Genomic DNA, 15622 nt, shown 5'->3' on the forward strand with positions numbered 1-15622 from the left:
TGTGTGTGTGTGTGTATAAAGATAAGCTCTATTTACTTTAACAATCAAATTATTTTTTTCTATATTCTTCATTATTTGTCATCATATATATAATTGCGTAACACGTCGGCGAATCGCTCGGCAATAATAAATTATGCAAAACCGTGCGACAAACGCGGTTGTTATTGTCTGCAAAGTCTGAAACATCATACCACTATGTGACCAAAGGTCATTTTTCACGCGAAACATGCGATAAACTTTTGTCGCGTGAATTATTTTTTTCACATAATTACGCACATCTACATCTTTACTATACGTAATCTTGTTTTACTTTTTGCAGTATAAAACTTCTTATTTCTTACAATATTAGAGAATATTACGTGATTCATAATTGAATGTAGCGATATAGATGGAAATTGACTGTTAATTTTTAGATGTTGCAAAATATACGTAATGCGTAACAAATATTATAAAGAATTTTTATACAAAGAGTTTATAAAATAAATATCCGATTAATAAGTTGATAATGATCACAAGTATCATCACAAGATGTGTAAGAAATAGTTCCATACGCTACATTTGAAAGTTAAAAATGAAGAAGACAATGTAATAAACTAAAGGAAATCAATTTCAGTAGCATTTGAAAGAAGTAGTCGTTAGAAAAGAATTCATAGCAACGTAAGATGTGTTTGAACCATAAAGATTCGTATTTTTGTGAATCTGTTCGACAATTTTACGCGCGTGAAATCGCCGCGGTCAAAGTCATTTGGCGGAACGAATAAGTGGCAGAGAAAAGGCGGTGGTTTCCTCTATCTATTGTAGTCTTGCAGTTATAACTCCGGCACCGTTGAAGAATGAAAAGGTGCGGGCAGGTTATAGCGTGAGAAAGAGTACATTAGGTATACATTTCAATATTTGAAGTTATTTAAATTTTAGATATTATTTAAATTTGTTATATTCAAATCGATTATAATTTGAAATTGTATTATAAGAATTTAAAGCAATTCTCTCTCTGTTTAATATATAATAAAATTGAACATGACGTAAAAAAAATTGTATACGACATTAAATTAATGTAGAAACCAAAATAGGTTTTAAATAACTTTCACAACAGTTAATACACGATATACATTTTAATTGTAAGTTATACGAGTGTATGAATTAAAAGTGACTAATTTTAGATAGCAGGGTACATATGTCGCCTAGTGTACAATTGAAAAGGAGGTGTAACGGAAGAAAAGGACTTACGGCGACGCAAAAGGCGAGAAGGCGAAGCGAAGGGTGAGACGAGGGTCTGTGAGTAAGGAGGTAATTCCTGCCGTACGCGATTGTTCGGCTTTCGAGGGTTCGCGAACGAGTCACCGTCTTTATATATATATGATCCTGAGGAAGGTAGAGCAAGCTGGACCAAACTTATTCCCGTTGTTCTAGTCTCAAACGCCGAAGACCTTCTCTCTCGGCCTTCTGTCGGACAGCATCGAAAGCGTTTGTACGCTTCCTTGCTAATCACCGTTACGAATCTGGTAGTGAGCTAGGTAATACCGATCCGCAATTGAAAGGAAATGCAATCGGTCTAGAATATCCTATATACACGCATATATGTATATACACGCATATATATATGTGTGACTAATTAAAAGTTTTCTCGACCAAATTGCAATGATTAAGTTTATTTAACTAATCTATTTTTTGAACAAATTGAAATTTTTATTTCAACATTTTAATGGTAACTATTCATAAATTAGTTTAATAATGCACATAGACGAAAGCTTGAACTACACTCTCGTAAAGATATCCCGTCAGCAAGTCATAGAGTTGACCCCCTTTTCGGGGTCTGCTTTCGTCGCGACACTCAAGTCAGGCAGCCGCCATTTTTCGCGACAATTACCGTACAATAATTACATAATTCTCGCCACACTCGGTACTCGCTGCTAGGAGGGATCGTCGAAGGTAGTTGAAACCACAAAGTGGTCGAGGCGTTAAAGAAAAGGAAGGGACGTGGTCCCTGGTTTGCGTCAAATGATGTGCTGTGTAAGCGATTTAGACGCGGTTAATTCTACAAAAGCCGCGATGTAATTGCTATAAAAGTAAGGGACAATCTTTTCTTTGATTATTACTTGTTTAGAGGCAGAAACGTAAAATTCTACTTTGATTTTAAACTTTTTTGTTTGCTGACGAGTACAATAAATGAGAAAAATTTCGGCGAACGCCGAACGAAACGCTACAATGAGAGCTCGAAATTTTACAGAATCTATCGAGACCGCAGAGTATAAGAGGGAGAGCAGGCGTAAAAATTCCGAATTCTCAAATAAATCTCGAGGAAAAGAAGGGAGAAAATTCGACCATCTTGCTCCAGCAATTTATCCGCATCTCTCTCCCTTCCGTCCTTTCATTTTAGTTTGCGATGAGACAATGGGACAACAGTTGCAAGACGCGATAGCGCCGGATTAATTCTCGATCGATTTCGAAGCTACTCCATCCGCTCGTATTGTCCACAATCGACCCTGAGAGTCGTCAGCTTCACGTAGTCATGTACGGTGTACGTTGCAATACGCGTGAGTTAGTGTAGACTGTGTGCGTGTGTGTGTGTGTGTGTATGCAAACGCGAGCGAAGAAGCTAGGACCACTGGAGATTGAAGATCAAATTATTATTATTATCATAACCATCTATATGCCTCATGCTACTTCCAAAAGCTTGAAAGTTAGCTCGTTCACCAGATCAAAGGAGCCAATGTCGCATTCTCTTTCTCTCGAGAGAATAGAAAAAGCATCTCCAATGGCAAGTCCCTGTAGACGAGTAGATTTTCAAACGAAACAGTACTGGTGTACCGGTATGTATAATATGCCGCTAGAGTACTCTTGGGGAATATAATCCTAATGCGATTTCAATCGTGCCTATAAAGCGACTTTCATGCAGACCTTTAATGTATATATTGATACGGCAAAAAATATATTTAGTAAAATGTATGATTAATTCTTCTCTGGTTCTCTTACTGCAGCTTCTTTCGCACTAAGATGTGTATATTGGAACATATTATATAAATGACAGCTGACACAGGCATCTTTTATAATACAAAATTCTCGACGATTATCATGAAATACTTATAACTAAATATTACAAATGCAATTATAGAATATTACACATATTTTATTAAATATAACATTTCTAAACTATTAAAATGTTAAAAGAACGTTGAAACGTTGAAAGAACTAACGTTGTAATTAAAATATAATTCTTTATATAAAAAATTCATAGATCTAATGAGACTATAACGATAATGTTAGGACACCTTGTATATAGACCTGACTCACGATTGGAACCTGAAAAACATCGATGACCCTCATTAGGTAATCATCTTTTAATTAAGCTAGAAAAAGGATGCCGACCAGTTTCTTCCATTATTCGAGAAACTATTATCATATTTCATCGAACAGAAAATATAAATATAAGATTAATGTTTACAAAAGAATTGATATTATATATTTCTAGAAAAAATATGACTTCTCTCACATGTAACAAAAATATATTTCTATTACTTAAGTTTACACTAAAGCTATTAAAGTTCTTTACTTTAGACATATAAACATGGCATTTAACTAATTGTATTTGTTCTCCGGAGGAATTTAATTTCTTTATTTAATTTCAATAAATATTTTGATCTGAAATATTGTAAAATCGTCCTTTATCTTTATTTTATAAAATTTAAAGCAGAATACAAAGAGTATTTGTTATTGTTGAATTAAATACCCTGAACTCTACCTTCGATAAACGTTAAAATCCCAAAATGGAAATCGTTGGATCATTGGATCGCGATGTAAGAGAGATAGCGACGTCATCGATGGTCCCTTGGTAGCGGGAAGACATAATTGATACGTACAAATCACCCCCTGCTGCTGACGCGAGGAGGACGAAGCTAGGGATGAGTATGAGTGTACCGAGAAGGGACGATCAACGAACGGTTGTTTGACGGCACCTCTCCCCTTCCTACACCGACGCACTACGTGAAGCTGGTATCGCATTCACGGTCCACTGCCTCAGGATTCGGGATCCTCCACTCCCCGCTTCTCTGCGCCGGCTCTTCCTTGTAAAAAGAGAGAATACAGAGGATACACCACCCCTCGTCGGCGATCCGTAACCCCCGATCGTCAGAATCGAAGGTATCACACAACGAAACGTACTTAGCGAACCGCTACATAAATAACGCATCTGCCGTCGCACTTTGCTGCTATATACACGCTTTAAGCGGCTATGCATTTTTCGCTCTGTCGGAAATAGTTACTGTTCACACACAAATGCATTGTGAAAGCTGCTAAAGTCTCTCTATCTCGTGATGCAGAAGCTGCTGCAGAAACGTTGTGGAAACAATTGGGAATAGTTATTACCCGAAACCGTATCGTCGCTATTGAATAAATTAAGAATTAAAAATTAACGAATCGCAACAATAAAATGATACAGCGCAGAAAATATTTCTGATGAAGATAAATAGTTACTAATCGTTGAATTTCTAGACATTAAAAATATATATATCTATATATTAAAAAGATTTTAATTTTTTAACCTACAACCACATTATAATCATTATTACGGTACATTTACGGTCCGATCACCTTTAAAGTTACATATATATTTACCAATTGCGAGATATAATGTCTAACGTACAAAGGTAGAAGTTAGAATATGGGAGAATGAATGTAAACTATATAAGATTCTCATTCTAACGGCATATATTGGCTTTTTGCCAAGCTATGATGCCGGACCATTAACGAGCGGGCTTGCTTATCAGTTGCTGAGTTCGCGCTACTAGCGCCGGCGATGACCAGCCGTCCGATGAAACTGTTTCTGTCCTCGTATCACCTAGAGACCGCTACGTCTCATAATTCGTCGCATACCGGCTGTAAATGACGAAAACGATCGGCGTAATCGCTAATGCTGACGTATATCTTCGATATAGATCACCTATTGATCGTGAATCAACATCGTATTCTAACCGCCAAAATTATTCATTGGCATGACGTAAACATTATGAACACACTGAACTGTGTTAACGTTGCAATCGCAACTTTCACATTATTCGAATTGATTTAAACGGATATTAAAATTTTTTTCAACAAATTTATTTAATTGTTAACTTATACCTAACATTTTGCGTCTCTCTTATGATCAAAGTATAAATTAAAAAATATGTTTCCTGTTAAATAAGATAAGGATAAAAAAAAATAAGGAAATTTATTATTTACTTAAAATTCGACAAGTCACACCTATTTTAAATATTAAAAATTTACTAATTTTGCTTAAGATACGAAGCGCCACTACTGGTCTGAATGTTAAGATGTTGAACTACTTTATATTATATATTCATTTAAAATGAATTAATTTCAGAAATAATAATTATGTGCCGATATGATTATCGGGCTTTCAACGCAATCAATCTGAAATATTAATAATCCTCCCAAAATTTCCCAAATCTTAAAAAACTGTAATAAACTTATTGCGAAAAATATTGCCTTGGCCGGCAGTCAAAGGCAATAGTCTGTAAACTTACACAGTAGTGTAAGCTTAGGACGCTCGCACGGAATGCAAGAAATCCGGATTCGACTGTCGAACTACCTTAAGACTACTTAGATTACTCGCGTAATATTTTTATATATATAAAATATAAATATAATATAATTTACAATGTATTACAGTTGTTTTAAAAAATGTAACTGCATGATGCAAATATATACATGCTATTTATAGTACACATAGCGCTACTTGTTCAAAAAATGAAAAAAAAATCGAGAGAGAGAGAGAGAGAGAGAGAGAGAAAGAGAACTCTAGAAGGGATTATATCTATTTCTAGACAATACGCATATCCAAAATTAGGCCATAAGATATTTTTAAAGACGTCATTAAGATATTTTAATGATAAGATGCTTTATAAGATATTTCGCATGTCCCATTTTGGACATGCGTACTATCGTGTAGATAGATATATGGGTTGCTTACATTATATAGAAAAATGATAATTCCGGAAATAAGGAGGAATATAATTGATAGTCTGATAACGTATTTATACGAAAATTATTCGGAGAAATATAATTAAAAAAAATAGCTAGAGAGATAGCGATAAAATAAAATGTAAGGCGGGAGACATATTCTGAAGACAGTTGTGTGCGTTCGAATATGGCGGAAAAATGGTCACGCCGTCGGCATAAGTGGCAAACAAGGAAAAGTGCTGCCATCACGGAAGCGCTCGGCGACGCTATCCGGCGACTCCGCTCCCTCCAAAATTGCGCGTACATTGGCAACATTGTTTTTGGTAGTTTACAAATAAAATGGCCGATATGTGAGGCTAGTTTGTATGGACAATAAAATATGCAATTATGTAAAATTAATGACCGTCGGCTGTGCGTGCGTCCAAGTGAAAACGTAGACCCGTGAGCGCGAAAGGTGGAAAAAGTGCGTGAAGCACGAGTGAGACTGCGGGAGCGCCGCGGGAGGAAGGTGGAGGTTGTCTTTCAAGACCCGTGGACGCCGTGGTCCTAAAAACGAGGAAATCTTCTTATGGTCTCCAACACATAGAAGAGCCGTGCGGCGTGCTTCCTTCTATTGATGTACAGTGGCGCGACAACGCTACGAAAACAACTAGTAGATCGGCGGAAGCCGATTTTGAAAAGAGTTTACGGCCGCCTTGTTTCGATATTGCCGACGTACGGCAGGTACGGCTGATTGCGGCTTCTTAACTAATCTCCCACAGGCCCGGTCTCGATTAATGTCCCCCGAGAACGGAGTAAGCGCCTCGGGAATACATTGCACCCTCAAACTGTAGTGAGATTAATCACTTTACAGCCTCGTGGTGTATGTAGCCCGCCGAATAGGAGCTGGAGTTGGAGGTATAACCGGAGCTACCAAGTTCAGTTCGAGCGTCCAGTTCAATCATCCTCTTCTACGGCCGTTCTTGGCATAGATATGATTCCCGTGTTTTACCTCCAAGGCCGAGATACTGGAGCGTGACGGGTACGTTTACTTGGAACCTCTCAAAATATTTCCCACCGATCAATTTGTTATAGTGGAAAGGGCTGGCGCGGAAAATGCATTGACAGAAGATACAGAGCAACGCACGAGTGCCGCGACCAGCCAGACTCATCCACCTATTACTACCTTCACGACCATGTGTACCACTCCTGGAAATGCAGGAGCAGGATTTGGGTACGCTTGGTCCTTTGGTGGACCAGGGACAGAGACCCGAGAAAATGCCCAAAGCGAACTCACCACCAATATCAGTTATGCTGTCAATAACAATCAGGATCAAGGTTCCAGTCAGAAGATACAAGTCGACATTAAGCCGGCCAAGGTTGCCACTACCACTCATCGTCGGCCAATGTTTGCGATGAACGAGAGTTGTCAGCAAACCCCTACTACGCATCATGGCCATACGGGTGGAGCGCATAATCAAACAACTCACGGCACTCACGTCCGCACTAAAAAGCATCACGATGTATTTTCATTAACTTGTGACAAAGGGGGATGTAATTGCGATGCAGCACATCCCACACCTCCACCTTCCTTGTTCTCAAACGCCTTAGTTTTTACTACAGCCGACAAGCATGCCATGAGTAAGCACTTCATGACACCGCTCGGACCGTTGCAGCTTACGGCAGAAGAGTGCAATGAGATATTAATGAAGAGAGCAGCCGCTGCGTCTAATCAAGCCAATGCAGCGAATAATGTTGCGACCAGTCAGACAGACAATACTGCCCACTTCGGGCACGTTTTGACTCATGTGAATACTACACAAATTGAGGCGAAAGTCAAACAGCAACAGGATATGGGAAGTCAGGTCCGCGTACCAAAAGAACGACCGTATTCTTGTTCAGAATGTGGCAAATCCTTTCTTCTCAAGCATCATCTTACAACACACGCCAGAGTTCACACTGGAGAACGGCCGCACATTTGCATTCATTGTGGCAAGAGTTTTGCGCACAAACATTGTCTTCATACGCATCTGCTATTACATAGCGCCGAGAGACCGTATCAATGTCGCGAATGTAAAAAATCTTTCACTCTGAAACATCATCTTGTAACACATACCCGCGTGCATACGCGGGAGCGGCCGTTTGTCTGTCAAGAATGCGGAAGAGCATTCCCTCTAAAACGTCACCTAGTGACGCACAGTAAGTTCCACTCGGGGGAAAGACCTTATGTTTGCGAAGAGTGCGGGGAGTCGTTTTCGCAGAAGGATCATCTTACGATGCATTCACGCTTCCATGGCAGCCTACATCCATTTGTTTGCCACGATTGCGGTGCAACTTTTCAAAGGAAGTTTGAGCTAGTTAATCACGGTCGGCTACATGGCAGAGTTCCACATTCGTGTACTGTCTGTGGAAAGGAATTTCTGCAGAAGAGAACACTTTTAGCTCATATGCGTTTACATACAGGCGAGACACCTTTCGCTTGTACCGTTTGTGGAGAAGCATTCCCTCGGAAAGCAGACCTGGTCGCTCATTCTAAGATTCACAATAATAATGCAAATACGGATGAAAAATCTCTCACATGCAGGTGAGACATCGTATATATCGTAGTTGTAATAATTTTTAATTTTATCTTAAGATAATTCTTCTTACATTGGGATATAATTCTAGTTGCTATTAAGGGTATACTATGTGAAATTGTTATAAACTTTTCTAACTAGAGTCTATGTCAGCGATTTAATAGTATTTTTTTATTAATAATTAGGTATACTGTGAAATGTGTATATACATATAAAATGTATATCGAGACAAATTTATTGCATATCGAATTTAAAACGTATAATGTCATAAAATTGAATTATTGAACATAATTGTGATGTAAAATACTTGAAAGATTTTTATATATGTTTGATAAATCATAAGAGATAAATATCTAGCACTAGTAGTGTATTAGAATAGATGAAAAAAATTATACAATTTAAATATATATTTATTCTGTGATATTATAAGTATTATAAGCTTAGTTTCTTTCTAGTAAAACAAACGAATCTGAATAAATGATTATTACTTCAGAGAATGTGGGCTGGAGTTCCCGAATCGAGAAGCTCTAAATTTGCACCAAAGGTTACATACTGGAGATCGAACACTTGTAACGGATCTTTGTGGATTAGCAGCTGCCTTTCAGCAAACTCCAGCACATTTTCTTACCCCGAACACTCCAGGAGCACATCAAGTAATCATCACTTATATATCAATATAATACTTAAAAATATCTTTAAATAATAAAATTAGCAAATTTATATTTTTTGAGATACGAAGCGCCATTCCGGTCTGAATGTTAAGATGTTGAATTACTATATATTATATATTCATTTAAAATGAATTAATTTCAGAATTAATAATTGCGTGCCGATATGGTTGTCGGACGTTCAATGCAATCAATCTGAAGTATTAATAATTCCCCCAAAATTTCCCAAATCTTAAAAAACTATAATAAACTTATTACGAAAAATATTGCCTCGGCCGGGATCGAACCCGGGATCTCTTGCGAGCGTCCTAAGCCTTTAGACTACGTAGTCTAAAGACTACTCTATTAGACTACAAGAATGCAAGAGATCCGGGTTCGATCCCGGCCGAGGTAATATTTTTCGCAAGTTAAGTTTATTACAGTTTTTTAAGATTTGGGAAATTTTGGGGGGATTATTAATACTTCAGATTGATTGCGTTGAAAGTCCGACAACCATATCGGCATGCAATTATTAATTCTGAAATTAATTCATTTTAAATGAATATATAATATATAGTAGTTCAACATCTTAACATTTAGACCAGAATGGCACTTCGTATCTTAAGTAATGTTTAACATAAACGGTCTCGTTTCCAATCATATTGTTTATATTTTTTGTTTTAACATTAAAGATACCTCAATTCATAATTGTAACAATCTGTGTTCAAAATGTGAAATATGCAAATTATAAATAATGTATTTTTAGATGAACGGGCCGATAGGAACGCCGGGTGTGAGTCATATGCATGGTGCGACACAAACATCGCCGCCAGTGGGTACAGGACCAAAACCTAAGCCACACATTTGTCCTGATTGCGGCCGTGGTTTCGCACAAAAACACGGCTTATCACAGCATCAACGACGCCACACAGACGGCAGTTGCCATATAAGATCACACATATGCGATAAATGCGGCAAAGCTTTCTTCCAAAAAAATCATTTGTTACTACATCAACGTCAGCATATGGATCCGCCACCTAGTATACTTAGGCAACAACAAAGACAAGCTGCCCAAGCTGCGGCTCAACAAGCGCAACAGCAGCAACAGCAGCAGCAGCAACAACAGCAAGTGCAACAGCAAGTGCAACAGCAAGCGCAACAGCAACAACAAGTTCAACAGCAGCAACAACAGCAGCAGCAAGTGCAACAAGTACAGCAGCAGCAGCAGCAACAGCAACCACAGCAACAGCAGCAAACGTGTTCTGTCGATACGAAAACGATTCAACTACAGGCAATACAGCAGCAGGTACAGCAGGTGCAACAACAAGTGCAGCAGCAACAGCAGCAGCAACAGCAACAGCAGCAGCAGCAACAGACGCAGCAACAGCAAGCATGTTCTGTGGACGCTAAAGCAATACAGTTGAATGTCACCATGTGAGACGGTATAAAGATGAGGGACTGGAGAGTCCTTGAAACAGTAGCACTCCCAAATGCGCACCCTGCTGCCACCCTCTGCACACACTTCTCTTGTACTAACAATACACGTTAGATATATATTTATTATCTCTAGATTCAAAAATAATAATCGATTTTATTACAAGAATAGGAATATACAAAGGATATACATATATATACACTATATTCTAATTAATATAAGGCTTGTAACAAGAAAATAAAAATAACCATATATTAGTGTTTTACATATACTTTATAAATATACAAATATAAAAATATATAAATATATAAATATATATATATATATACTCTAGACATGTAAAATGAGACTAAAACAAATTAGTTGCCTTAACGAGAAGAAGAATTTTAATGGACATATTAACTCTATTATGTTTGGTGATTTTTTCATTTACTTTTATTTAGTAGGACGTCACTTTATAAGAAAACACATATTGAATAAATCAAGATAAAAAAATAAGTTCGCCGTGTATCGCTGCTTTGTTGTTATCCTTCTCAATCAATGTATTTGTGCGATGGTTATTGAAGGGAAATAATCAATGTATGAACAGTAAGAGGGTAATAGAAAAAGGGGAAAATTCTGTAAACAGTTTTGGCAAAGGGAGAGAGGGTGGCAGACATTGCGCATTTATGAAGCATTTTTAAAGCTTAGATCTATACAAGATAGCATTTTAGCCCCGCGCAATTTATATTTTTACGTTAAATAATACGAGCAAATTGTTCGTTAAATTTTAGAAATACGTAAGAATCCCGGTTTTATAAGATCCAAATATCAATAAATGGATGTAAATGTTTTTCGTGAGGAGTTAACGCGACGTATGGACGCCATATATGATCTTAACTTTATATACAAAAAATTAAAATGCATATATTAGTTTTACATTAGTAAAGTTATAAGATTAATATATGTATTCTATACATGTACTAATCTTTTTATACTTGCACTTTGCATTTAGGATCCCAAGAAGCCTTTCTACATGCTTAATTTCGATCAAAATATTTTCTCCATGATAATAAAGTGCGCGTCGCGTGCAGTTACGTGTGAGATTATTTAGCGGGCTCTTTTAGTAAAATGCAAATTTAATTTTTGTCAGCAAGAGTATATTACTTAATAATATAACTAGAAAATCGGAAGAAATATAAATAAAGGTTTCCTACATAGTTTTAATACGTATCTCTTTCTTTTTTTTTTAAATAACGTAAAACGCTGCCGTACCGATATCCGTAATATATCCGTATATACAAAATTTTAAATGCAAATTTATGTGTGATCAATGTCAGCTTTTCTGCCTCTTTCTGTCTCAAAGAAAATTGTAAATGTTAATATTTCTTTTTTTTTTCTTTCAGCTCACATGTCAAAAACTTTTTTTTAAATCGTCCCGTCTTTCTTTTTTGTTTAAAATCTATTAAATAATATAACGCTCGAGAAAAAGAGAGAGAATATACTGTGGACACATTACATCGGTATGTAAAGTAAGTACATATCGCATGAATCATAATACATGAATCGTATATACGCTTGATTAATTATACATATACACATAATTTTAGAGTCATGTCAAAGCGATCAAAATAAAGTTCGTACATATATGTATTTTATTTTTGTTAATGTATAAAGACTATATATGAAAAAAAGATTCAAATTATACAATTTTTTTATTAATCTAATATTTTTTTAAATACACAAACCGATATATATTTTTTGTCGTTTTATATAAAAAACATATACTGAAGTTGGCAAAGTAGATATAATGCGTGAAATTTGGTATTAATTAATGTTAGAATGTCAAGGAACACTATTATTTATTACGAATTTTTTATTTACTGCAATTTTACAAATCGCTGAGCATTCCTATAATATCTTCGAATTTTAATTCTAATAAAATCCATTTCAAACTAAACAAACAATGCATAAAGTTTCGCATATTTTTTTATTTGTGTCTTCAGTTTTATTTTTAAATCAAAATAAATTAAAATCATCTTATTATTTAAATTTTCTATAAAAAATCGACTATATTTCTCGCAAAAAATATCAGTAAATGCGCGTTTTTCGTCACATCAGAATTGTACGAAAATAATAATAATGAATAGAATAATATTAATATGTGAAGAAAAATACGCATTAATCAAAATAATGAAGCTTTGGTATTACAAAATCTGAAATAAATTCTCTTTAAAAAGTCGCAAGATAGTACTTCCACTATAGTTATATTATTATCATACAGCACACAAATGTATCCGAGATATATTCTGGGGAACGTCCTTAGGACATCCCTTGGAAATCTTTGCTGCGTGCGTGTATGCGTGCATGCGTGCGTGTGTGGGATATTATTTTTAATCGACGGATCTCGTTGAAAAACCTGCATTGTGCTATCGGATCTAGATAAAAAAGCATCGTGATTAGAACAAAGAAACAATTGTATATGCAATATTTGCTTTGTAAATCTTTTTAAAAGAGTAGGGACGTCTCGTTACATATTGCATGGAGAATTAATTATGTATGCAATTTCGTAAGAGCGCTTAATATATTAAATAATTCGATATTTACATATCGATATTTCGGGAACGTCAAGTTCATGAATCATCATCACACCATCATCGTGAAATTATGCGTCAAATTATAATCGTGCCTATAGCTTATACATATGTCATTTGTCTGTGCTATAACGTCACCTAAATGTTAATCTCGCGTTTAAAAATTCTTTTCACCTGCGTTTGTACAACAAATAACATAAGAATTAAAAAAAATAGTTTTATGCAAATCGCAATAGGAAGCAAGTTTTAACTTTCTTCATAAAAATAAAATTTCTTCAGTAATAAATTAAAATTTGTTTTGATGCCGGGATATGTTTGAAATAAAAAATGTTTTACGTTCTAAAATAACGATCGGAATACAAAAGAATATAAAAGAATACAAAAATAAGACGTAATAAATAAAACAACATAATTTTCTAAATTTGAATAATTAAGATTCATTTCTTTGAAAACAAAAAAAAAGGACACGTAAAATAGTCGAAGATCATTTATCAAAAAAAGATATATATATAGATATTTCCTCATAACATTTTCGTTATATAAATCGATGGAAATGACATAAATATTGATTTAAACATATGTACATGTACACAACCCAGATAACATTTATTATGTATTACATAAGATATCTAAAAGACGTCTTTTAGATACCTTGTACAACAGGCATGTTATCTGAGAAGTGACAAAATCGCGATAAAGAAAAAGAAATTGGTCGCAGTTTTTAATAAAGGGAGAAAAAAAAGAAGCAGCGTATAACACTAGGACAGGTCGTAAAGTCGTATCAGGTCGTATGGCATTTGCGACATGAAGCGCAATCAAGCGACATTTCGAATGAGACACGTCGCGCAACCTAGCGGTGATGTCCGTAAACGGTAAGCGGCTTTGGGCGCATGCGCGCGGGTCATCGTATGCGCGTTTTCGCCTGCGGACAGCGGACGAACCGAAATAAATCGAACGACGCCGAGTCGATCAGCGGTACGGCGTAAACTGGCGTAAACGATAAACGGCGTTCGCAGGACGTGCGCGTTTCGCGTTAGTGATGATCAAAACGGACCATCGTCCTCGCCGTGATCGCTCGTGGCACAGCACGCAGACGAAACAGCCGTGATCCGTGATCCGTGTTACGACTGTTACGAGTCGCGAGGCAGAGAGAAGAAGATCGAGAACCCGCGTCGTCGTCGCGCTCCGCCGCAGCGGTCACGGATGCATATGGAGGTACGTGAAAAGCGCATCCCGCCCGACGTTTACCACTTTACTCCGGTACACACATTTTTGTTTACTCGGAAAAACCCATCGCGATTTCGTGACATCCTCGACACGACGCGACGCGACGAACGCTCCGCTCCGCTCCGCGACGCGACGCGACGCAATACGACGCTACGACGCTACGACGACACAGGACTATCGCGGGAGCGACGTCGAAGCGCGCTTTATGTCGCGATTAGTAAACGATGAATTTTCTTCGCTACGCGTTCCCTCTGATCAAGTCGTCATCGTCGTCGTCGTCGTCAAGCTTGTTCTGCTCGTCGAGCATTATGCAGCCTAGTTGGCACCATAGTTACGTACTCCATACTTGTCCGTCTCTCTCCACTCGTCTCCAACTACGTATTATTATTTTTCGAATCTCCGTCAGAGATCTCGACGAGGGAAGTGACACCCTCCTCGCGACAGAGAAAGAGAAAGAGAGAAAGCGAGAATCGTCACGTCCAGAACCCACGACGACGGGTTCAGGGGGATACCCCCGCGGTTAAAGCATCGGGTTTGTGTACGTTCTCAGCTGATGGGGCCTGTCAGCTGCCTCGTTCGTCGTATCTCGCTCCGCCTCACCCCCTTGCCTCATTTCGCCTCGCCTCTGCACTTCATCTCGCCTACGCCTCGTTTCATCTCGCTTTCCTTCTGGCTCACCTCTTCTCTCGCCAGAGCGTCACGTCGGATTAACGATCCACGATTCTTCTTCCGCCGTTATCAATGGCTCGCTCCGATTTTCTCACCGTGCAGCCTTTCATGGTATCTGACTCTGACGCGTATCGCTTACTACTAGGACGATGCGAAACCTACTTTATACATAGTTATTTATACATAGTTGTAGCCTAAGCGAGAGAGAGATTGCTTCGTTCTTAAGAAAAATCTATGATATTTCAGGACGAGCGGAGCCGAGTAGGCGCAGATGTTTACGCGACGTGGTATAACCACTTGGAATTCCTCGACGATGTTTCAACCTTTAAACGGCGAAACGTTTCAACCTTTACTCGGGCCCTCTTCGATCGAGATACAAATGTTTAATCAACGTACGCAAAATGGACTTGTCTAGACGTCGATTGTATTCGTCGCGTTTAGCTCCTGTTTACTTCTTCTGCTGTTTATTTCTCTCCCGCGCGTAACAGATCGCGTGTTTGCACACTTACAAGCATATATATGTGTATATATATATATATATATATATACATACATATA

At 37.4% G+C, this 15622-nt stretch overlaps 2 protein-coding genes across 3 annotated transcripts in view; both read left to right on the forward strand.

Moving 5' to 3' along the window:
* The first annotated feature begins 6955 nt into the window (after positions 1–6955).
* LOC108754791 (zinc finger protein 567-like) lies at positions 6956–10762 on the forward strand. The gene is made up of 3 exons (XM_018497388.1): positions 6956–8521; positions 9007–9166; positions 9927–10762. The coding sequence occupies exons 1-3, from the start codon at positions 7134–7136 to the stop codon at positions 10596–10598; spliced, it is 2220 nt and encodes a 739-aa protein (XP_018352890.1). The 5' UTR covers positions 6956–7133; the 3' UTR covers positions 10599–10762.
* A 3268-nt stretch (positions 10763–14030) lies between these two features.
* LOC108754800 (protein yippee-like 1) overlaps positions 14031–15622 on the forward strand; it is an 8884-nt gene continuing 7292 nt past the window's right edge. For both annotated transcript variants that reach the window (XM_018497401.1, XM_018497400.1), the window contains exon 1: positions 14031–14383. The gene's annotated coding sequence lies outside the window, so the exon portion shown is untranslated. The remainder of the gene's footprint in view (positions 14384–15622) is intronic.

Source organism: Trachymyrmex septentrionalis, unplaced genomic scaffold, assembly GCF_001594115.1.
Source record: "Trachymyrmex septentrionalis isolate Tsep2-gDNA-1 unplaced genomic scaffold, Tsep1.0 scaffold80, whole genome shotgun sequence".
NCBI lineage: Eukaryota > Metazoa > Arthropoda > Insecta > Hymenoptera > Formicidae > Trachymyrmex > Trachymyrmex septentrionalis.